Source organism: Petromyzon marinus, chromosome 1 (assembly GCF_048934315.1).
Source record: "Petromyzon marinus isolate PM22_M1 ecotype Great Lakes invasive population chromosome 1, UKy_Petmar_22M1.pri1.0, whole genome shotgun sequence".
NCBI classification, from domain to species: domain Eukaryota; kingdom Metazoa; phylum Chordata; class Hyperoartia; order Petromyzontiformes; family Petromyzontidae; genus Petromyzon; species Petromyzon marinus.
In genome coordinates, this window is record NC_133667.1 from 19,134,585 (window position 1) to 19,160,804 (window position 26,220).

The 26,220-nt window shown below is 40.6% G+C and overlaps 1 protein-coding gene across 11 annotated transcripts in view; it reads left to right on the forward strand.

Annotated features, from left to right (window-relative positions):
• Positions 1-26,220, forward strand: part of MYO9A (myosin IXA) — a 208,414-nt gene that overhangs the window by 58,926 nt on the left and 123,268 nt on the right. For all 11 annotated transcript variants that reach the window (XM_032966355.2, XM_032966347.2, XM_032966409.2 and 8 more), the window contains 2 exons: positions 21,852-21,946; positions 22,791-22,853. In XM_032966355.2, coding sequence (XP_032822246.2) covers positions 21,852-21,946; positions 22,791-22,853 — 158 coding nt within the window. The remainder of the gene's footprint in view (positions 1-21,851; positions 21,947-22,790; positions 22,854-26,220) is intronic.

Here is a 26,220-nt window from a genome sequence, read left to right on the forward strand (position 1 = left end):
CAAACAAATATAATTTAGAGTTAGTTGTTTCATTCTGATAATAATTTTCGGGGAGTTAGTTAAATATTTACTTTCAGCTGAATATAAAACGTAGAGATAATTTCCATGTTTCAGAGAAGCTACTCTATCTCTTGGCATTTGGCAGTTTTATAAATGTTTGCCACATTTGTGGAAATTGTCGTCATTTGAGTTTTTCCCCCATTAAATAATATTGGTTTGAATACTTGTAAAAAATATTAACTTATGATCTTTTAATTCTGGCCTTCAGCAGCTGAACATTTGGCTCACCCTGACCAGAATAACTGTGTTGCAGTGTATTACTCATGTAATTAAAACATTTTGAAATGCTTGAACAGATTTCGGCCATGATTTATGTACCAAGGAATGTGGAGGATTCTTCATTTAATGTTGCTTCTATAAATAGAGCAATTAAGTCAGTTATAGCACTCAAGGTAAAAAGGTCAGACACGTGCATAGTGCTCGTGTCATTGCAGTGACAGAAACTGCCCCTTGCAAGAGAACTCTGGCCATACTGGTCAGGTGGGTTAAGAGAGGTGAGCTTATCACCACTTGTGATCTTGAAAGGAGCTTACTGTAGTTGTAACTCTTTTTTCATGCTAGCTGGATATACGGTTATTTTTTTACAAATATTTAAATAAAATGCTAACATTCCATGTACATTGATATTATATCAAATTAAGCTCCAAAATAATATTTAAAAGAATAATGCCTCTAAATAAATCGCCCTAAATGTGCTCAATCTCATTAGAACTTAGAGGCTGAGCAGGTTTGAACCCGGTTAAGTCCTTGCATACCACCAGCGCTTAGCAGTTCGTTATGCAGCTGAGGTGTGGCCAGGACATGACAGTGCTGAGTTGTTGGCCCCTCGTTTGCGTGAGTCGTCTCCAGGTATTACATTTTCCTCCCACATGCCAAATAACCCATTACATTAATTGGACTGACATACCCAACTCACACGTCCTTTTTAAAAATAGTCTTGCCACTCAGGGAGGATTGCCTGGGTAAATAATTGGCATTGTTGTTAATTCCAATAAAGGTTTGGTTTGAAGTGTTGATAAATTCGGAACAATAATTTGTGTTTAAAGCTCTTGGATGGAACGATTGAAAATTGTTATTGAAATGCTTAACTGGTAATTGACATACTTATATGAATCAGTTTTTGAAAGTAGGTACAGAAATAACTTTAAAAATTACAGTTTCTATGTATGGTTGATTAAATTATAACGTTTGATTTGGCCGTGTAGTGAGTTGGGAGGAGGAATGTTCAGCATCCTGGATATTTCCTCTGGAGTTCCGGGCGTGCCTAGCATCGAGCAAAGAGGATGTGACGAATATAAATGACCTCACGGTCCTTTGGCAGTGCTGTGTTTTTCCATGTTAAAGTATATTTCTATCTTATCAGTACCCCATCGTCATTTGCTGGATTTTTTTTTGTTTTAAAGCAATAGCTACATTTGAATGTAATAATCCTATAGCCTGCACATTCGTTATAAAGATAGATGTTGCCACATGATTAATATGTTTGCTCAAGATGGTTTATGAATGCATCAATAAAGCATTAGACGTGTCAGATTGGACATATGTGTTTGATCCTCATGAATTCGTTTTTGCTGTTTTAGATTTACAATGAGGAATTCACAAATGTATCATTCAGAAAAATAACACAATTATACTGAGCAAATGTTGGACTTATTCCTTGCCAACATACACTGTCATCATAAGACAGCTGTTGGCCTCAGTAATAGCATATGAATGCCACAAAGCCTCCTGATATAAATAGGGCCCTAAGTCAGACTGCACAGATGGCTGGCTGGAATTTGTTACTGCATTGGCCGCAATTTTTTTTCCCAGGGAGCCTCTAATGAGGAGAACAGCTGGTCGTGACCTCCAAAATTCCACGTTGATTGCATTCAGATCCCCCGTACAATAATGGTTTTGGCTCCCTTTTTGTTTCATACGGGACATATGAAGTTCGTTGACGTGTTAATGTTGTGTATTTTGAAAACGAAGTAAAGCATGTTTTGAACAAAAAAGATCTGAATAATTAAATACATCAATATTGTGCGTGTTTCAATGGAATGTTAAAGTTACTTTGTATCAGTGGGACTAGCACGTTCTCTATTGAATTATATTTACCATAAAAGAAACACTTCCAATCATTGTAATAACACATACTTGCCTTGAGCATTGCAATAATCATATTGAAGTAATTTATTTTTATAACTCCCATATGGTGTTTTTGAATGATAGCTTAACGGAGTAAATGTAAAGTATAGCGTGAACATTGGTGAAAATTAGATTATGTACTTAGTATTCCTAATTTGGATATATATAAAAAAAAATCTTCATGCCGGTGATTATTAAAATTATTTGGCTGCTATTCATTTCCACGTTATAAGCCATTTCTTTGAGCTATCATTTGTGGCTAGGTTGCTTCTGAAAAATAAACTGATATCTACGTGGGCTTTACCTGGTGAAATAAAAGATATGTAATTTTAATTTATATATATTTTAGTCATTTTCTTGTCTTTCCTATACTTGACACTCCAGTCGTGTTTTGTATTGCTTGTTGTTGTAACTTTCTGACCAGCTCCTACTGGAATCTGTGAAAAAGCTTTACAGCTCATTGGATTCCTCCAGTATAAATACAGATTTTTACTCTGATTAGTGAAGAGGAGGGCCCAGAATTGGTTCAGGTATCACCACTCATGCGAGTCGTGGCTGGGAATTGATCTCAGGTCGCGAAGTTACAACTGCAGTGTGTTGACCATTGTGCCACCACTCCCCCCCCACCCCTTTACCTTACGTCACAAAAATAGTATAGCTACCAAGTGGTAACAAATTATGACCATTAATAATTCAAGGTTTCATCACGATGCACATTTTGAAGTACAAAATTACCTCCTTGAAGCTGTAGTCCTCACTATTTCATCACTGATGATAGACATGAGAGTGTAATACACCAGATTGAGACATTAATCGAATTAACTTGTCTAATTTATTTAAGCTGATTCCCTCTGACTCAGTGTAGACCATTAAGTCTGTGCATTTAGGCCACATAGTCTGGCATCGTACAAATGCCATGTAAAGGACATAGGAAGGGAGAATTTCCAACACCATTGAGTCACTTGATATACAAAAGCCTACTTTAGTGGGATTGTTATTTTGGCCTAATGAAGGACACAAATGACATGGTGATTAAAATTAATTGCAAAGGATCTGATATGCAAGATGTAATTATCGGTACACGTCATGTCATTAATTGAAATGATTGAATTGTTTAGGGGAGTAATGCATCCACTCTGTCCAAGTACTGAGATAGCACTGCCAATATTCACTGGCTGTCCCTTGGAAATAAAGGCAGGGCATCCTGTGTAGTGCATTTGATAATCTCAGCCTGGCACGCATTCCCACTGGATAAGTATGGACCTAACATTCTTCTGCAGCGCACAGTCTAGTGTTTGTAGTAACCCAGGAATTTCATGGTTATCAAATTAAGGGAAGCAATATCAATCTAAGGTTGAAATGTGGCTATGTTGTTTTAGCTATTTCCAAAAAAGAATGTTTAGCTTTTTGCCTGTATTCTGATCACATGACAATTGTTAAATTGTTGAGAAGAAAAAAAAACCGTCCAGAATACTTATTTATATTTCAGTATCCATTGAAATGGCATACCTCTAGGCGATTCTTAGCAACTTTGTTTTTATTGTGATGTTTCCATTTGGTAGTTTAGCCTTCAGGGCACAGGAGGGCCCACACCTGTGTATGTGTGAGAGAGCAGTGTGCACTTTGGACCATCCCCATCCAAAAAAAATATTTTAATCCTTGATATCGTCAGAGCTACTTTATGTGTTTGTACCGATGTGACAGCTCAATTGGCAAAGGCATTTGAAAATATTTTTACCACTTTAGTTTTCTGTTTGTTTTTTGTTGTTCGGTATAATTGCAGGTATATTTAGGGTTGCTACAATCCTGCAATGAGCTAACGTTGCATGCAGAATGCCAACTTGGCAGGATGTTGTGTATCCTTTTGATTACCATGTTATAGGCACATGCCTTGGTAGCTGGATAGCGTAGTGGTAAGAACACCTGTCATCATGCCAATTTTATTGGAGTCGGTTAAATGCCAACAATTGCCTGACAAGTTCTGCGGGTTATAGTTAAAGCCTGCTGTCTGCTGTTAAGCGCTTTTAAAAAAAACCCTTGCACACCATTAGTGAAGGGGGCAAATTGTGTATATTTACAATAGTCCATGGAAAATTCTGAAATATTCAAGTTATTAAATGAAATTACAAAACAAAGACAATAATAGCTGCCAACTTATAACTCCGAAGTGGGACTCGAGCAGCTGTGAAATCTGGCAAAAATACAGTTGTGCTTATTTTCAAATGCTATGCATAACCATACCCCAGAGTGCAAGCCAGCCATAGGATCACGCTAGTGAGTGATATTGTCTGCATTTCCATTCCTTTCCCATTCCCCACAAATAAAATTAATTAATGTGAATTTGAAAGTGTGTATACAGGAGACCCTTGAATATCGCGCGGAGGGGGGGGGGGCGGGGGGGTTACTTTTTTGGAATGTGCCGCGAAAGCCAAATCCACGATATTCAATACTTAAGCCTGAACTAAATAATATGGTTGGGTACATGGCCACTAAAATAGACACATCACAATTTAACTAAGTCCTGTACTGTATATCAAATCAACTAAAAACTAAATAATTTAAATAAATATGTAAAAACCCTATACAAAAAAAAACATTCCTACACAATACAAAGCACAATAAATACTAAATACATACTGTACTTAACGATGATCAAGAGCGAGTGTGTGTTTGCGCGCGAGTGGAGAGCGGTAGTGCTACGGTTAGCGAGCTGCACTACGAACCCGGCCACCTGAGTTCGATTCCCAGTCATGCCCAACACCAGTGATGATTATCTGAATCAGTCCTGGGCCTCCCCTCGGTCGACTCAGCCTCAAATGAGCGCCTGGCACGATGTGTAAATGTCGCCACTAGGGAGACAAAGGCGGCCGAGCATGGTGCCGACCACTCACCCCCTTGTGTGCTGTGCCGGCCTTCATAGGTGCTCGCTAACAGCACTTGCCCCAACAGTCTGTAAAGTCTATACAGTGTATCTTTGTCCGCGAGATGCTTGCATGACAAAGGTGCGACTGACTGCCTCGTGTCCCCCGCCTGCCCCCCACACCACGGCACCAGCCATGATACCCTGGTGGGGGGGGGGGGGGATGGAGATGCTCCTGTTTTGTATTGCCGTCATCATCTCTCCCGGTATGGCAGTTCAACAATCCATCTAGCACTCAACACGCGCTGATTTCATCGCTCCATCTCTGTATGGAACACCCCCCCTTTCGAGTGTTCTCTCATTGTAGCTGCCACTCAGTCCTCTCCATCAACGTGTCCAGTCTAAGACCACTTACTATTTATAACAGTCAAACTTTACGTCTCTAAATTGCGTACGTTCTCTAATCCATGTTCCTCTCCGGTGTCTTTCCAAGCATGCACCTGTCCACGCTTCTTTGCGTTCTTCATCATAGAAATCAGTACACCAATGTGCCTTAAGAAGAACATCTTAATTCAGTGTATATTTCCCCCAATGAAGCGCGTGTCACAAAAATGTAATTTGACAAGTAAACTCGATCAAAAGCTGAAAAGTTCAGCGAGACAACAATGCTTTAGAAATAATTTTCATCAGGATACTCTCTTCCGTCTCACGACGGTAGAATGCTTTGATAATGGGGGTTAAGCCTGATGAGACATTGTCCCTGAAGTCTGAGCCGTCAATGTGGTCTTGGATTGTTACTCAAGAAATGCCAAAAACATTGCTTTATAAGTTTGGCCAACTCGACAATGTCTCCTTCACCATTAAAAATAGTTGCATTTGGCACGGAAGTCGTCCAGTTGGCAGGTCCCGTTGGATCTCATCCTTACTGAAGCACCACTCGATGTGGTCATTTCTCTGTCATGGGAAGTGTCAGACGACCTTGAGTGATTGATTTTGTGATATTGTACTTCACTGGAAATTTACATTAGGATCATGTAATTGCATTGTGTAGCACTTAAATTTTGATTTAAAGCTTTCGTGACTGCATGGATTCATCTTCTTGGTTCTTTCGGTAAAGTCACTGTGTTCTGTTTCGTCACCTGAAGACAGCTGCTTGTGTTGTGGCCGAAACGTCGTGAGAATTTTATTTAATTATGTTTTATTTTTGTTATTTTATTATTTCCCAAACAAGAAGATGTGCAGCACTTGTCGACAACAACATATTTGTTTCTTTCCAACTTAATAACTTTAGTTTTATTGTCCTATACTTTTCTGCTTAGTGGAAAGTTTCCCCATGTTCAAACCGACCAAATCTATCAGTTATTATTTGTCACAGTGGAGGAAAGCTACTGTAATGGGTAATTTAATCTCGGAGAAATGTCAAGGTTTGTAAATGCCAAACTGTGCATGTAATGGATTTGTTGTTTTTAAACATTTCTGACCGATTTGGCTTGCTGGTTGAGGACACGAATGCCAATAGTTCTAGATGCCTACCTGAGCCGAAGCCAAGTTCTCATGTTGAGGAAGTCATTTTGTTAGGTTTGGCATCAATGACCAAACAATATAAATAATAATATGGATTTGTCATTAACATTATCAAGCCCAATTGAAGGAGTGTCGCTTGTGTGAAGTCCTAGCTGGGCTGAAGGCCTAATTCTCCGAACAAGGACTCTTTCTTGCTTGTTCTATTTGTTGTTGTGTCTAGAGTTTATTTTACTCATGAGGAGACTGTGGGTTCCAATCCCATTTTTGAGGTTGACTTGGCATTTAATCTCTGTCGGATCGTTAAATGGGGTGATATAATCAGTGGTTATCCTCTAGAGAAACACATGCCCCTGTGTTGGAGATGCAACATTTCCAACACTGGCTTAGAATTGGCAATGGAGTTGGGTCGGAACCATGCTGTTAGCGCACTTTGTAATTGAGTGGCAGATCTCTTCACCTGGATCAACTCCAGAGCCTGCAGAGTCCATGTGACACAGACACAGCAAGCACATGTATTTGAATCAATATGGCACCCAAGACATGTGCTCGCTGTGACATCACAAGCCTCGCTCAGCCGTCCAGAAATGTAAGTTTAAAAACATGGGGAGAAATTCAGCATGTGCAGATTTAACTTAACTTAGTCTAGGTTAAATTATGCTTACGTGCAACATGGCTTAAAATAAAGTTGACAAAACATTGCATGCTGACCACCAACCCCATCGGCCGCGTCTAGATTCCTGCCCAGTGAAGGTGCACCCCAAATGAGTCTGTCGCCAGGCCGCAAGAGGGAGGGAGGGAGATGGAGGTGGCAGGTTTATATGGATGGAGGGGTTGGTGCGGATGGGATGGGTGGGGTGTGCCCTCGGTTGTGTTCACGGGCCAGGGTAGGAATGAGTTGGACACGATTTGAAGTGGTCGTAGAAACGGAACGTGACTCAACGAATTGACTAATGGCAAATCACCCAAGTGCACGGTTGAAGACAGTGGGGATGAGTTATGCCAAGTGGAGGCCTGAGGTGTCCCAACGAGCCAAGACGTGCGTCTTGGCTCCTTGCGGAATTCAAAATGCATTGCTCTTTGGGCGCTAACAAAGCTGACATAATTAGTAAGTGGCAGGGATAGGTTGTTCAACTAACGTTGAACTAAAGTGATGCATGCACTTCTAGTTTCCGTACTTTTGACATGTTTCAACAAACCGAGTGTGTATGAACGTAACATGTATGTATGTTAAACTTCTTTTGCACCCTACGTATCCAACCATGCTCATCAGAGGTGTATTTTTTTAAAGTTTTGGTATATACAGTACACGATTATGACATAGATGTTTAATCGTAAAAAAACCCATTCCAAAATCAAATGTAAGCAGTTTTTTTTGTGTCGAGATGAGATTCGGAGATTTTAAGAAGCAGATGTTTATGTAATTTTGGACATTTGTGTCCGATCCAAGATCCATTGTCTGCCTACATGGGGGGGGGGGGGGGGGTCTTTAGTGTCTGCTGTTTTTGGCCACGGCGTTTGTGATCTTTGAGCCAGCAAAAAAGCACGCACAAAAAACCCCATCAGCGCCTGTAACAAGCCGTCTCCACAGGAAGTGGTGCACAGCTTTTCACGTGGTTGTGTTAATATATAACTTTCTCAAAGCATGATCTGACAATTTTCTTTTTGCATTGACGATTGTTGTATTTAAGTTGAATGACGTTCAGATGCCACACGCACAATAAACATTGTCTAGCCAAACAGCCTATGGCAGATGTTCATTATTGTCCACAATGCTTCAAAGGACATTGGTGTCGTGCTGTGATTTTATACAAATACACAAAACTGTTTTCATGAACTGAGTTTGGCCATGAAACCAAATATCTCGGGCTAAATTGAAGTTGTAAACATTTTGGATTTTTATACATTCAAGATGTGGACAGTGGCAGTTTCGGAAATGTAGAAGATAGTCGTATTGTTCTTGAATAAAAGCAACAACGCGTGAGCTGAATGCATCCAGCTATACACGCATTTCACAGTTGTTAAACACAGTGTAATCGGAGCAAGGCGAATGCTGAGATGGGCATGATGTATCTATTGTGTAAAACATGGGACATAGGCAAATTCCGATGTACACATCTGCAAACACATCACATACACGGAAAGATCTCGTAAATTCTGTCATGGAAATGTCATTATAAAGCAAGCCGTCTTTTCATGGGGGCTTTAATCTGTTTGTGCCCCTCCAGCAAATTGCCTGTTAAGATCCCGTGACTGCCTGCACAAGATTAAGCGATCCCAGTACAGTGTACGTGAGCACATGGGTAAATAGTCCACCTACTCATATAAAATGGCATATGTGATGAACCACGCTTGGCGTCTGTAGAAAAAAAAAACTGCTTTAGTGAGACTATGAAATGTTGGCTTGAAGCAATATGGACCATAATAAAAAGCATTGCACAATGGTGGATGTGGTTGGTTTAAGTAAGGGTATTGTGTTCTAGCAGGATTTATAATATTAAGCCAACACATTTGAGTGCCCTGTAATATTTTTGAAAGGGTCGTCTCTTTTTGTGGTAATATGAGACTATTGTGTGCAAGGAGTAGGAAGTAACAAAATAACGAAGAAAATATGACACGCGTTTAATATTTGTGGGACCTTGACCATAATAATTTGTAATGTTTACTTTGTTCTCTTAGGCAGACACCACAGAGAACATACATGACGAATACTGTGTACAAAATGAATGTAAAACAAATGTGTGAAATTGATACATTCAGTACCTAATATATGACACTATTCTGAAGCAAGATATATTTATAATGTAGTGCATTACTTTATTTACATATCTGTTAAGGGAAAAGTAATTTGAAATCACCAGTATTTCCTGCTATATTTTAATGAGGTCCCACCAAACAGAAGAAAGCAGTGCTCATATATGTGTAAGTGATATTTAAAAATACTTTTTTTTTAAAACACGCTTTAATAAAAATGTACCATACTCGTAATGGTAAAACTCCACGACTCCAGGAAGTGGCCCCGAAGCTTGCCATAACGTAAAGGGACCGTGGGCAATTACAGCCAACGTCAGTTGAGTGTGGACAATTAGACCCAAGCCGAAACATAACATATAAAAAAGATGGTTACATTTTTTTAAAAATGATAGAATATAGTATTGTCATCAGTATGACATAAGTATACCAAGTTTACAGTCGATACCACATTGGGAAGTGGGTTAAAATTGAGTTACAAGATTTGAGGGTATGACAACAACAGACAGTGAGTTAAATAAAAGCATGTAATAATAAAATGTGATGCAAGTGCTTTTAGCAAGCACCTATTCACACCAGCGCAAAACATGATAGTTTTGTGGGCGGCAGCACACGTATGTGCCTTGGCTTCCCCGGTTCTCATCTTAACACAACCACATTATGAACTCCTTGCAAAGTCAACCCTGTAAAGGCTCAGACCAGGTATAGTTTCCAAGTTACAAAGATGTGCATGGCCATTATTCGAACACTGGTCACCACGATCTTAACACAGGACTCTAACCACTACCAATGCTGCACAAACTACACGATAAACTCCACTTGTCTGTATTGATATGGGAGCAGATTATGTACTCTGCTTATCCTCTCACTTTACTCTTATTCGTACAAAGGCACAGATAAGCATGAATAATAGGGTAAATTGTATGTCACTTCCAGGTGACTCCTGTTGTCTGCTTCGGTTATAGGTTGAATGTATCATGCACTGTGATCACTGGAAAGTGACAAATGGCACCATCACTCTTATCCCACTGTTGCTGGCACCATCACTGCTTGCTCCGCATGCCCAGCCACCACATGCCCAAACAGCTTCTGTTGGCGCGGCACGGGCTGCAGAAGAGATGGACTGATGTGGTATCGAAGGATGTCGAGTTGATTGGACTTGCCGATGACTGGTACCAGAAGTGTCAGGATCTGCCTCTGTGGAGGAGGTTTGTGAACAATGCTGCTGGGGAGTTGGAGGCAGTCGCCCTCTAACAACAACGGAGGACAGAGGAGCGATGCTCACAACAACGAGCGTCGCGTCGGGTGGCTAAAATGCAGAAAGTTGGCACAGTGGGGAGCACAGCTGGGGCATCTGCCAGTCATCTCAGTCAGTCAACCCATGGCACCTGAGTCTGACCAGTGATCTGCAAGCGGGCCTTCGACACTTCACGTAGCCTCAACGTGCACCTGGCCTGTCACAAGCGCTCTGGTGACGTCACCATCACTTCGTGGCGAACGGCGGTTGTTCTTGTTGCTTATACTGTGGAAGTGTAATCAAAAACGATGTCAGGTGTTCTGTAGATGGTGTTTTTCACGCCCCCTAGGTTTTGCGCACAGTCCACCCCTTTGTGTGGGTTTTCGGATACATTTTTCCACCACTCCCAGGTTACTACCCTTATTAATCGGTAAGGGCCTTGAATCATGATGATTATCCCCACTTCTCCGATGAGCAGGGTTGGCTACGTACGGTGCCAAAAAAGTTAAATGTACATCAAATGGATGGTGAAGAAAAATAGCCAAGAGGTCGATTTTTCTGTAAACCCACAGCCTCATTTACACTGTACAAAGTGTATAGGCTATGTTTATAGAACATCACAGATACCAATGTAGTAATGGCGCATTTGACTAACCGCACAACGCTCTAAAGGCAGCTAATGAGTAATGCATGGCGGAACAGCATGAAGTGGTTTGGATTGGAAGCTATCTTTATTATTAAATTGACTTCATTAATCTCTTCACTTTATAAGTTGTTTCCAGTTTCATAACATTTTAAAATCGTGCTCACATTTCCTGAAAATCTTAATTACGAATACATTTCCATTGTTGTTCGAAATAACGCTGAGATTTTCTTTGGCTTCCATTTCTACTCTTTGGTTCTTTCAGTAAAGTCACAGTAGATAGAAAAAATGACGATTAAAACACGACGTTTCGATAGCAACACAAGCCATCGTCTTCAGGTGAAACAATACAGCAGGCGGACTTCTGAGGATGAAATGTTGCGAGAGAGCTACTGCAACCAAAGGTTATATACAGTGAGGGAAAATAGTATTTGATCCCCTGCTGATTTTGTACGTTTGCCCACTGATAAAGGAATGATCAGTCTATAATTTTAATGGTAGGGTTATTTGAACAGTGAGAGACAGAATAACAACAACAAAATTCCAGAAAAACGCATGTCAAAAATGTTATAAATTGATTTGCATTTTAATGAGGGAAATAAGTATTTGACCCCCTCTCAATCGGAAAGATTTCTGGCTCCCAGGTGTCTTTATACAGGTAATGAGCTGAGATTAGGAGCACACTCTTAAAGGGAGTGCTCCTAATCTCAGCTTGTTACCTGTATAAAAGACACCTGTCCACAGAAGCAATCAATCAATCAGATTCCAAACTCTCCACCATGGCCAAGACCAAAGAGCTCTCCAAGGATGTCAGGGACAAGATTGTAGACCTACACAAGACTGGAATGGGCTACAAGACCATTGCCAAGCAGCTTGGTGAGAAGGTGACAACACTTGGTGCGATTATTCGCAAATGGAAGAAACACAAAAGAACTGTCAATCTCCCTCGGCCTGGGGCTTCATGCAAGATCTCACCCCGTGGAGTTGCAATGATCATGAGAACGGTGAGGAATCAGCCCAGAACTACACGGGAGGATCTTGTCAATGATCTCAAGGCAGCTGGGACCATAGTCACCAAGAAAACAATTGGTAACACTACGCCGTGAAGGACTGAAATCCTGCAGCGCCCGCAAGGTCCCCCTGCTCAAGAAAGCACATATACATGCCCGTCTGAAGTTTGCCAATAAACATCTGAATGATTCAGAGGACAACTGGGTGAAAGTGTTGTGGTCAGATGAGACCAAAATGGAGCTCTTTGGCATCAACTCAACTCGCCGTGTTTGGAGGAGGAGGAATGCTGCCTATGACCCCAAGAACACCATCCCCACCGTCATACATGGAGGTGGAAACATGCTTTGGGGGTGTTTTTCTGCTAAGGGGACAGGACAACTTCACCGCATCAAAGGGATGATGGACGGGGCCATGTACCATCATATCTTGGGTGAGAACCTCCTTCCCTCTGCCAGGGCATTGAAAATGGGTCGTGGATGGGTATTCCAGCATGACAATGACCCAAAACACGGCCAAGGCAACAAAGGAGTGGCTCAAGAAGAAGCACATTAAGGTCCTGGAGTGGCCTAGCCAGTCTCCAGACCGTAATCCCATAGAAAATCTGTGGAAGGAGCTTAAGGTTCGAGTTGCCAAACGTCACCCTCGAAACCTTAATGACTTGGAGAAGATCTGCAAAGAGGAGTGGGACAAAATCCCTCCTGAGATGTGTGCAAACCTGGCGGCCAACTACAAGAAACGTCTGACCTCCGTGATTGCCAACAAGGGTTTTGCCACCAAGTACTAAGTCATGTTTTGCAGAGGGGTCAAATACTTATTTCCCTCATTAAAATGCAAATCAATTTCTAACATTTTTGACATGCGTTTTTCTGGATTTTGTTATTGTTATTCTGTCTCTCACTGTTCAAATAAACCTACCATTAAAATTATAGACTGATCATTTCTTTGTCAGTGGGCAAACGTACAAAATCAGCAGGCGATCAAATACTTGTTTCCCTCACTGTACGTTTGTGGTGGGTACAACCCAAGGGTAATTGGGTGGGACTAGGGATGGAATTTGCAAGTAAATGTAATCGCAGAGAGTGTAGGGGTTGACAGTATACAGGCATTGCGACAATAAATAAATTATTTCGATCCTTTAAAACCCTAGTGCAGCTGGACTGTGACTGCAGAGGCCAATTTTAAAGCATCGTCTTTTAAAACGAATCAGAAAATACACGGAGCACTCCAGCAACCTGGCTGCAAAGCGCGGCTGCAGTTACATTTTTAGAATTGCATCGATATTTTTCTTTCTCACACATATTTGGCACGTTTCAGGAAGGAACCCTGCCATTGTCTCAAAGAGGAAACAGACCAAATGTTCAAGAGGTTAGCATGATTAATTTAATTAATTCCTTCTTTTTGCTGCAATCCTGCGAATATATTAAGAATTAATCATTGAATTGGGACAACTCATTTCATTAATGGATACGTGTGTTTGAGGTGCAATGGTCTGCCCCTGTTTAACTGAAATTGACACAATTTATGGCAACAAAAATATTACTTTTGGAATACTGGTGAATATAGCGGCCTCTAGTGGCTGGAGGTGTCACATGAACCCCTTGCGAACAACATACAGGAATTGAAAAATAGCTCCTTCAGCGATCCAGTGAATGTATCATCAGCTTAAGTGGCACCACGGTGGCGAGATGTTATCTTCCTCGCTTCGTATGCGGGAGGTAGTGGGTTCGATCCCAACCCTGGCGCCTGCTACTGTATATTTGGAGTTTACATGTTCTCCCCGTGGTCACGTGGATTTTTCATCGGGTTCATTGTTTTTTTCCTCCGCATTTATAAACGTGAGTTTAGAGAATTTGGCTGCTATAAATTTCCAAGTGACGATAGGCCACGTCGTTGAGCTATCATTTGTGGCCAGGTCACTTCTAAAAAAGAGATAATAGCTCAGGGGGCCTTACCTGCTAAAATAAAAAGAGTTTAGTCTTAGTCGTGATTCAAGGTTCATTATCCTCGTATTGTTCACATTTTTATTCATGTAATGGATATTTATAACTCTTTGCATAACAATGTCTAACCATTTTCATGTTTGGTTAGTTGCGGTTGAAAACATCCTTTTTTCTTTCGTGTCATCGATAATGCAAAGGCCATCCAGGTTAAAGAATCTGAGATACTCTACGACACTCACGTGGCATGTGATATTATATGTATGCTTACATTCATTAAAGGCTTACACGGCTTTAAAATGTAATTAAGGGCACTGACCAAACCTCCCCAATGCAGGGTCTTCCGAAAAAAACTCAGAGGCCACTCATTATTGTTAGTATACTCTATTATTATATTCTTATGACATGTACTCCGATGATATTTATATTTTTCTACCTAGTTATTTGACATATACAGGCACTGAAGCAAGTGAAAGCCCCACTGCTGAACCGCTTATTGCAGTTGCAATCCTATTGTGGGGCTCACTCACTCCATTGGACTGTTGACTTGGTAGCTATTTTATCAGCCCCGAATGGATGATGAGCCCCGTCAACAGCCCTATACTATCTAATTGCATTATGTGCCATAAACAAATATTAAAGCTATCAACCAACAGACCTGGACAATTAAAAAAAATATGCATTGTAAAATACAATACTAATATGTTCGAGGCCATAAAGTTCAATATTTGCTTTTTGAATTTGCCATGTAATCTTCATTCACCACGGTCTGCTCTTTTGCTCCTTTAGCACACATTACCGGGGGTCATTGTTATGTTTAGTAATTCGCAGTACAAGTAAATGTGGTTCATGTAGAGAAGAGTTGACTTGAATTCCCTGGGGCCCTCTTTAAAAAAAGGGAGTCACCTTCATGGTCTATCCACTCGCTCATCAGAATGCGCTCAGTCGTGAGCATTATTCCAACCTGAGGCAATTGACAGAATTATGCGTCCATATGTACGTCCATTCAGTTGTGGACTCTTGTGTTACATTTACACACGTGTGTGCGTGTGGACATTAGCATTCATTTGAACTGTACATTCCTTAATCCTCGAATTTTGTTGTTCATCTGAACCCTCGGGATCATGCTCTTTTCTGATTCCTGCATCCACAGTGTCCAGAGAATTTGCAATATTGCAGACACCAATAATCTGAATACATTTGAAGAAACTTCATTGTGCCTGCAGTGAAATGCATGCGCTCATGTGTAATGTTTCCTTGTGATGCTGTGTGATCGATAAAACACGGCTGGCCCTTGCCGTAGGAATGTGGAATGTTTACCCCCTTGTTCAGGACTGTCATTTATGAGCACCATCCCATGCTCGATTAAGCGGGGAGTTTCTTTGACTTATTGAGTAAGCTATGCTAGACGAACTCGTATCATGGTGTAATGCCTTGAATATACAAGGACAGCTGGAGACAGTTGATATGTGAACAGTTCTTACTCACAGCCATCAACACCCTCTGGTGCTGTTCTCATGAGTACTCTGCCCATTGACCACCTGTACCATAAATAAATGAATTGACGCACTAGCTCCCAGGGGTGTTCAGTAGGGAAGCGTGTTCCCAGATATAATATACCAATCTCTTTTCTGATTCACCCCATAAGTCGTTATTTATTTTATTCGTGGGGGTTGTTGGACAAACATGTCAAGAGCTCTTGCATATTAAATTTAAAATGTGGCTCTCCCATCTTACTTGGAAAGAAAAATTGATTTTTTGTTACGTGAATTATACAAACTAACAAAAAAGTAACAAATCATGAATCATAATATTGGTCGTGAAAGCCTAAGTATAAAATTAACCAACCTCTATGGGAAGGATACCTTTCTTAAAACCAGAAAATTTAAAAGCTCCGCATCAGAAGAGTGAAAATGCTGTTTTTGCTGGTCTTTCTTTAGCGTCTCAGAGGTAACACCCATTGTATTTCATCACATTACATCACTTCACGCTAATTAAATACTAATTACGGCTCGCTAATCCTTACTAAGAGAGAGAATATAACATAATCAGAGTGAACGACTGATTATTTCAAAATCAGGAAATGTCCCTGTTTACTAAATATCCCTGTTGACTAAAGTTCCAATAAGTGAAACATTTAAAATATTGAACAATCTTTTTGACAAAGGTTTTATAACAAAAAATATCCCACAATTAACCACATTTGTCAAATTAATACCTATCCTCTATGGGCAGGAGAAATTCACAAACAAAAAGGAAAGGGATGGCAATAGACTCCCTTTATCCCCAGTAATCGCTAATCTGTACATCGACACTTTTGAGCACAGGCATTGGCATCGAGTGTGCTTAGACCATCCCATTGGTTTTGTTATGTCGATGACACTGGTTGTCTGGCCTCATGGCAGAGACACTAAATGTCTAGACCACCTGGCGAGATGTGAACTACTTCGCCTGGTATACAAAAGGTCATGGGTTCGATGCCTACCATGACGCCTGTGTATTTGGAGTTTTCTGTGTTCGCGTGAATTTTTCTCCAGGTCCTCCAGTTTTCCCCTCCATATTTAGAAACATGCTATTAGGGTATTTGGCTGCTATACATTTCCATAGGATAAGCCACTTGTTGAGCTATAATTTGTGGCCAGGTTGCATCTGAAAGAGAGCTGTATAGCTCAGTGGACCTTACCTGGTAAAATAGATAATAGTAAAACATTGTTTAAATTCTCGAACATTTCAGCTCCCAACATCCAGCCATTCAGTTCACCATGGAAGTGGAGGAGGGCAAACACCCTTCCATTCCTGGTTGTCCTGCTTGGACATGGCTCACAGGGTAAACTAACACACCTCATGTAACGCAAGATAATGCATGCAGATGCTAACTTTAACGAACAATCACATTACCACCCACAACGAATTTTTTTCTCTCCTCAAAATGCTTATGCATCGGATTAAGCCGTGTCAGATGAGCACCTGTAAAGTAATATTTAACATGTTTTATTGGAATGGACACAGTAAAAACTAAACAGAGCAAGGAGGAATAGGAATACAATACATGAATATAATAAACAATACAAATACTCACACAGTTAAATAATAAAACTTGCCGGAATTACTGATAAAATAGCCCGGTCCTTAGGAACACTAAATTACGGTGAGATTTTAAACTCGATATAAAATACACCATCTGTTAACTTAAGATTAGATTATGTGTACTTGCGGCAAATGTTACATTGGCCATACAGATCGCAAAATTAGTGCATGACTTAAATAATATCAAAGAAATAGAAAATACTCACTACATTATTTGCTGTTGCAGAATGCGCATGTCACATAGGGCACACAATTGAATTTGATAAGGCTAAAATCCTGTGTAAAACTAATTATTACTGGCAAAGATGAATTAGTCAATTGAAATTGGGAAAAATAAAAATAACTTGAACCAAGCAGATAGCTGTAACATTCATGCTGCCTGGAAAGGAATGATAAACAATTATCTTTGTAAAAATTTAATTGACGATTAAATAACACCTAACCAAATTCATGATAACATACTAAAACCCTATTAGTCAATCCTCATGAATCAATCCTCATTGTACTCACCTCCATCATGATTTAACAACTCTAGCTATTTAGATGGAATCATTTGATAATTAATTTGTAATGTAACACAAACAGTTTCTTCGAACAACCTGTATCACCAATTCCTCAAAGTGCTAATCCCAATCACATTAATTAACTAAATTACTGCTGAACTAGAATCGCAATATCACTAAAACTCCAAATTCATCACAAACACAATATACCTTAACATAAGTACAGCCTACTTTTTTAAACCTATCAATAGATTCACCTTAAGCCACTAATCTCACCTCCAATCACAACCAATCAACTGTGATTAATAAATTAGACCACATGTGCCGATAACGTCTTGGCATCTACTCAGGACCCTAATTAGGAAGCATGTTAACACGAGATCTGACCTCATGTTAACAACCTGATAAGGCTGGATATAATCTCCAGTCAAATGTTGTCATAATTTTGGTTGCCTTTTCACATTTTGGTTTTGCGAAGAAATCAAATCAATTTGCATAATTGCCCATGTGACAGCTTCATTTGATTGGCTCTGTTGGGTGGTGGAGGTTTTATTGTTTTAAAAATAGCATTATACCAAAATAAACCAATTATGAATCGTGCTTATTTGTGATTTAGCATGTGAAATGCACTGCTTTGCACACGATGTTGGCACGCTGGATCACCATCGGCAGAAGACTATTGTAATGTTTCATTCTCAGCCAGCGATGTGAGTGTCCTGCCCTGCTGCATGAGCTGCTTCTCATTCTTGGGGTAGCCAACACGTCATGGGATGGTGGCATCTCGGGTAGAACTCTGCCCACATGCAAGGGGAGTTCCACAATGTGGGTGGAAAGAGAGTGGCTGCCCACAATGCCAAACTGAGCATTAACCTGACGAGCAAGCGCATCCTCAATGTGATGTGCCCAGTGGGTAGCAGCAGGGTCGCAGGCCAGGGTGTGGAACGACAAAAATCGCTCTGAACTGGTCAAGGGCTTTCAGAGGGGCACCGAAGCAGGCTCCGGGGGGGGGGGGGGGGGTCCTTCCCTCAGTGGGTTTTCACCGGTTATGAGTACCGGTGGCCTGTCATATCCCTGAACCCCGCATACCACCTTCCTCAACAAACAAATGAATGCTGCCAATTTTTGCCAGTCATAGCACATTAATGGCCGGTGTCGGCAAGAAAGACATGATGACAATGATGATGCGGAATTACGATTCATAATTGCCTTCTTTTGGATGGTGATGAAGACGATGATGATGGCAATGGTTACATGTGAAGAAGGTGATGGATAATGATGACGGTGACGGGTGGTGCTGGCCACCCACCCCTTCATTTGTCATGCCGGCCATGGTGGGCGCTCGCTAATAGTGTGAAAATGTTGTCAAGTCATCAACATAGTATGCAAATGTTCATACACAGATTTATTTTGTTATTTTGTGAATGTTTTTTCTCTTGTAAACATTTGCATGTGGATATGATCGTTCAGGTAACATCCAGAACCGTTCCATGTCTCTCTAATGGATAAATTAACGCGCTTTTTATAGCATAGCGGCTACAAATCAGTACATGAGACTGTTTTTTATCTCACCATAATATTGAGGTCAGAGCGTGCATACGAGATAATTTCTTGGGAGTTCATGTTGTTCCCACGATGCTGATGAAATATTTGCCCCCTTTGCTGACGTTGGCCTGTGAGAGATTTTTGCAACGTTGAGGCCGAAGTTCAGCCGAAACCTGGCGTGGTTGTACGCATGGCCATGCCCCCACACAGGTGGGGGGTGTACAGGAGGAGTAGGCCTTGTCCGGAGCACGGCTTCAGCACCTGTGGGAGAACACAAATAATCCCCCTGCTCCCCTCCAGCCCAGCCCTGTGCTTCCTCCGCCTGCTTCAGCGGAACCCCTGTGAGACGCGGGTTGTGTTGCCTCTGTTGACAGTGTGTCCCGCATCGCCTGGTGTTAATTCCATTGATCTAGTTTAAATAATATGATAATTTGGTCTTTCCCCCGCCCCCCCCCCCCCCCCCCCGACCAAAATAGTGTTTCTTATTCTAGTTTACCTGCTTTTGATTATGACGTGAGTTGATAGTCTGAAATGATAATTGAACTCTTTTAAAAAAAAAGAGGGGGAATAGCCTAATAATTGAATGATTGTCGTATTTGCTCCTATTTTATAGTGTATGTAAATTATGTATATATATAAAGCAACATTACATGGTTTTATCAAATGTTTATCATTTGTTTATTTTGGGTGCAAATAAATGCTGATATTTTACCGGTTAAATCTCATATAACATTAATTATTTAAGCACATTTCACTCAGTGTAAACGCAGCTTACCGTAGGAATGAAATATGTCCCAGGAGGGGTGACGCTGGAATTTGCCCTGGTATCCTTCAATGGCCGGGTATCTTTGTCAGCAACCACCACAGACTGCATCTTATTAATGGGTTTTCTTGCTGCTCTCAAGGGAGGGCGGGTGGGCGGGCGGGGATGGCTGGCTGTGTGAAGGCAAAAGGCCCTCTCCACTCATGCTGGTGCAAAGTGCTCTTCTTGCATGCGCTCCTAGGACCCGAAACCAACCTAGCCACTGAACACAGTTTAACTTTTATCAGCATTGTAAATCGCGTGGTTTTTTTTTAACTGTCGATAGTCAAGAGCTGTGCCTGTGAGTTAGGAGAGCACAGCTGTAAGGTTGGAATACTTTGGGTTGGGGGGGTCAATGACGGTTGTTTGTGTGCGTCGTAGGCAGAAGGGATTGAAGATCGGCCAAGTCTTTTTTTTCTCATTTTGGCAAGTTCTGAAAAGTTCTTCGCCTTGGATAGAATTGCGATTGTCCCGTGGCCCTCAATGGCATCTCCCGAGGCTGCTCCCACCGCTAGGCATGATAGTGAGATGAACATGAATAGTGTTTTGTTCGCTATTCAACCGGCAGCTAAAGTAAGCAGAGGCATTCGGAGGGGGGGGGGGGGTTGCTTCATATACACAAAGCCATTTTTTAGCCTTCGACTTGAGAATAAACGTTTATTTACGTCGCTGCAACTGAAGACAGTTTTTGTTCGTTATGTTTGGAATGTACAGCTGCCATGTTTAGAGGACGTGATTTTATTCATTGAAAAGTTGCCACGAATGCAAAGCACACTATCTAGAAACATTCATTTAATTGTATTGTATCCTGTAATTTAATTAACAAAAGAAACGAGCTGGCTTATCACCTTGTGGGTGATCCACCTATATTTTTTATTGTTTAAAGTATCAGAATTATTATTACTTCAACTTCTTGTGTTCTAATAATGTAAATAGTCAGTGGATAATAAATATATAGGAATGAATTCATTGATATACCTGAGACCTGAATAATTTGAGTAAGGCATATTTAGTCTGCTGTCAATAATTTGCATGCGACTGTTTTTAAAGACCATTTGGCCTGACCAGACCTAGAGATAGAAACACCGCAGAAGGAACTGCTAATGATGAACACCTATCGTCGACTGTTCTGTTTGATACGCTGGAGAGAGACTTGGAAGGAATAAGATGAAAATTAGACCTATTCGTGTCATTATAACTAAGTTAATATATTTTTTCTTTCAGAAGTGAACATAGCAAAAGTTGGTTATCAAAAATCTGACTATTGCCGTCCTTTTCATCTAATAATCATAATACTGTCGTCCACAACTGATATTTTGCATTTACTGAATGGGAAAGATTAGGTTTATTTTGCGTTAAATTCTAACTGTCAACACTCAAATTTGATGTAAATTGTAGTTTCCATTTGTTCTCAGAGCTCTGCAGCTTTAGAAATACAATCCTAACTCGGTTCTTTACATGTCATATTTTAAATTACAGCAGTAGGCCACCAATTCTTTCAATTTATGTCTGACTTTTGTTGAAGAAAATGACACTGAAAGTGCATCGAATTAATATAATCAATGAGCCATTAACTATCGTATGTAAAATGTACGATGATATGAAGCTAGGGCAAGTACTATTGCTCAAACTACCAAGTTGCTTTCTTTAGAAAGTTGTATTTCTTAGCAATTTAAAGTTGCCATTGACATTGTTCTGTTAGACGGATCTGCACACTTGTAGCAGTGTTCAATAAATCTTCCTTCCTCCCGTTGGGTTTGTGTGCCGCAGGCTTTTGGAAATGCCAAGACGGCTCACAATAACAACTCCAGCCGATTTGGCAAGTTCATACAAGTGAATTACTGGGAAAACGGCATCGTGCGTGGGTAAGTGTACACCTCTCAGACCCCTACCCTATGCCGGTACCTCTTGAATCAATGCACACGTCATGTAGTAATGAATCGTGCAAAGCATCCCTTGCTAGAAGATGTCGAGATTATTTTACTAATCCTTACAGCTAAATTCAATGCTTCCCTTTTTATCATTAAATGAAATATACGCATGAGCTTAATTACACGTGTTTGCGCATGACCTTAAATACATGTTAAGTTGTTGTTTGGCCACTGATTCGTGAAGCACAGTTATAAAATGCTTGCAAATGACATGTTTTTAAACATTTATAATTGATAGCCAATGCTAAAATACCTCGATTGATATATTAGCTATCAGTACTTGTTCAGAAGGTTTCAGTGGCATTGTATGAAATTAGAATGTATAGGTAAAACAAATAAAATGCAGGCACTAGGCCCAGTCAATTGGCCACGTAAATCACCATATAAATCGTAGGTCCTGTGAGTAAAAAAATCACTTAATTCCCTGGACACCGTCTGGCAAGTTTTTACCGAGGTCTCATGTGAAAGGATACAAAAAATATTTGAGCATGCTTCTAATTTCACTGTAATTGAAAAGAACAATATATTTGAGCAATGTATTGCATGCATTGTGGTTATTTGGGTAACAATGCAATTGTGGCATTGATGTAATTAAAATAAAGTTTTCTGAAAAAATAACATTCAGCAGGCCTCGCATTCATACATGCTTTTTAGTGATAGGTTTGTTTTTGCCTTTTTTGTTACATGTGTAAGTTAAAGTGTCTGATAGCATATGAAATTAAGACGATATAAAACAGTATCTTGTCTTCCACAACCCTACCCGACCCTTGTCAATCAGCGCTGTTGTTGAGAAGTACTTGCTGGAAAAATCGAGGCTTGTTTCCCAAGAGACAAAAGAGAGGTACGTCCTTCATGTGTTTACAGCATTTTTCAGTTTTATTTTATTTCAGTTTCTTTATTTTGGTATAGCCCTGTGAGCCATTCGGCTCTTGAATCGGGTGCAACCACAACAAACAAAAACACCAACAAGAAAACATCTTAAAGTGACTATGTGACTGTGCAAACAGAAAATAAATGAAAAAAACAGCAAAATATTCCTGAAAAAAGCACCGTACACCAACGTTGTGTGCAAAAAAAATCCCAGTGGGATGCAAATCAAACAACAACAACAACCACAAGAAAACTTAGATTAAGGCCATCAGTCTAACTCTGTACTACAGCAAAACAAACATGTCCAAACCACAAAACTTTTCGAAATCACCAAAAAATAAAGCCATGATTGCAACGTAACAGTGCTCACAGGGACTGTGACCGAATTTTAACAATAAACTACATAAACAACGTGTAACACCAAATCCTAGAGCCATAGCTGGCTGCATGAGTTACTCCACAACAACAGAAGCATCAGTCGGAGTATCAAATTTTTCAATGCACCTTTAAGATCAGCACGCTAAATCAAAATACAGATAATACTTTGCAGCGTCACCCGGAGTGAAACATTTGATTTTATTTTACCCTATTGAATAGCAGTGGCAGCTAGGGGTGGGCATGAAGATGCCCCACCGGCTTGGAGTTTGTTCACAAACATTGTCGTTGGCTGTGATTGTGTCACCTGTAGTAATTTGCTCTGTGCCAATGTGCTGATATCCTCAGGACGTTACTGCGTGTTGTCAGTTTACATTTATTTTTTACATCGAATAAAGTTCCACGCGTTTTTTTTTCATAACAATAACAAGTAACTGCTTAGGTTTTTGTAATGGACATTTTTCAACGAAGCGTCTGCTGCGTGAACCTCCCTGGCGGCATTTCGTCCACTTCTGTCATCCTTGTCATCTCTGTCAAGTTGCATTACACACATTGGATCAGTTGTTAATTCCGATTGTAAATGCTTTGGAAATTTGTAATACAATCAACTATTGCTACTTCCTTCCAAATTTGATAACACTGATTTATTGTAGGTGACTGGGTAGCATATGGATGTAGTATTACAGCAGAGCACTTAAGTTTAGTCGTTTTCAGATTTATCACACTTTGATGGTTATTATTTTTTTATATCCGAGGTCTGCCTTTTAAAAATTGGTTGGTCTAAATAGTTCATTTACTTTCAGGATGTATATTTGTGTATTCTGTATATTATTCATGTTGAAACCTATCACAACTTGATTAAAAAAAATCCTGTCTTTGTTTAACATAGAAAAATTGCAAGATACACTGATGTTATTTATTACATTACAAAAGCTTTCTACAATTTTTAACAGTGTAGCTTAAAATCATTGTAATAAAATCAAATTTGTTTAACAGGTGTAATTTGATACGGGTCATCAAGATTCACATCTGTATTTTACAACAAATTAATGATTAACGTGTTCTTTATGAAAAAACCGCCCCCCCCCCCCCCAATTCATTTAGAGTATGAATTGATTCAATGTGTAAATTACCGGTACATCTCTTTTGGTAAAAGCAATACACCATATCATGCAGTTTGTACTGGGCGTCCGTGTACAGTGTGGGAAAAAAGTATTTGATCCCCTGCTGATTTTGTACGTTTGCCCACTGACGAGAAATGATCAGTCTATAATTTTAATGGTAGGTTTATTTGAACAGTGAGAGACAGAATAACAACAACAAAAATCCAGAAAAACGCATGTCAAAAATTTTATAAATTGATTTGCATTTTAATGAGGGAAATAAGTATTTGACCCCTCTGCAAAACATGACTTAGTACTTGGTGGCAAAACCCTTGTTGACAATCACAGAGGTCAGACGTTTCTTGTAGTTGGCCACCAGGTTTGCACACATCTCAGGAGGGATTTTGTCCCACTCCTCTTAGCAGATCTTCTCCAAGTCATTAAGGTTTCGAGGCTGACGTTTGGCAACTCGAACCTTCAGCTCCCTCCACAGATTTTCTATGGGATTAAGAGTGTGCTCCTAATCTCAGCTCGTTACCTGTATAAAAGACACTTGGGAGCCAGAAATCTTTCTGATTGAGAGGGGGTCAAATACTTATTTCCCTCATTAAAATGTAAATCAATTTATAACATTTTTGACATGCGTTTTTCTGGATTTTTGTTGTCGTTATTCCGTCTCTCACTGTTCAAATAAACCTACCATTAAAATTATAGACTGATCATTTCTTTGTCAGTGGGCAAACGGCAAAATCAGCAGGGGATCAAATACTTTTTTTCCCTCACTGTATATATTGCACCAATTACATCCCATGTCCGTCAGGCTCCGTGTATCTCCCAAATGGTACGTCGGAGGAAAACATGCAACGCCACCAAAACCGCTCATCTCGTCGAGGGCATTCACAGAAAATCGCGGCCTTTCCCAATTTCTCAAACATTTTGGTCGCCTCCCCCAAAAGATTCGAAAAATAAATGCCCCAATTAAGACGGACGGCAGCCAACACCCTTTCGGAAGTTGTGTCTCGCGTTTTATTGCTGGGCCCTTCTGGTAAGATGGTTTACCCCCTCGCGTTTATGTTGAGAGGCGATGTTTAGGTCATTACGTCATTGTACCTCAAGCCCACAACGCTGTGGCTTCGGAGTGGCGATTTCTCCCTCCAGGGCGCTATGACGTCATAGCGCGTAACGTCGTCCCCCAAAGGGCACGGCGGTGACATCACCGGGCACATCTGCGTGATGACATCACCCGCATCCCCATAGCGTCGAGCTGCGTCGTGCGCGACGCTGACGTCACGCCCCCCTCCCACCCTCCTCCCCTGGCCGTGTCTCCCACACAAATGGGCAGGCAGTGCTCGTCAAACATTGGTGGTTTTTAGTGGTGGCATCTATTTTTGCCTCCTGTTTCTTAATGCAACAACAGGTTAGGCTATTGGTAACTGGTTAGTGATCTTTCGTCCTCTTGGAGGATTTGCATGATGGGATGCAGGAACTGCGTGAGGGGCCGTCCATAAATGACGTTACGCACCTGGGGGGGTTCAGACATTTGTGACGATGTGTGATGAGGGGGGGGGGGGGTTTGAGAAATGTGACGTCACATCAAAATGCGCAACTTTAAATAAATATAGACAACACGTTCTACTTAATTAAATATACTTTGTAATGTTTTCTCGTACAACATCAGAGTACAGCGCCACATTAAATACACACTACAATGGCAATAGTTTAAAGCGATTTGAAGCATATTTTATATATTTTTGGGGGGGGGGGGGCAGAGCTTTGTGACGTCATATTTGAGGTGGGGGTCTGACTTTTTGTGACGCCGTGTGATGAGGGGGGGGGGGTCAAAAATCGTCAAAAATCGCG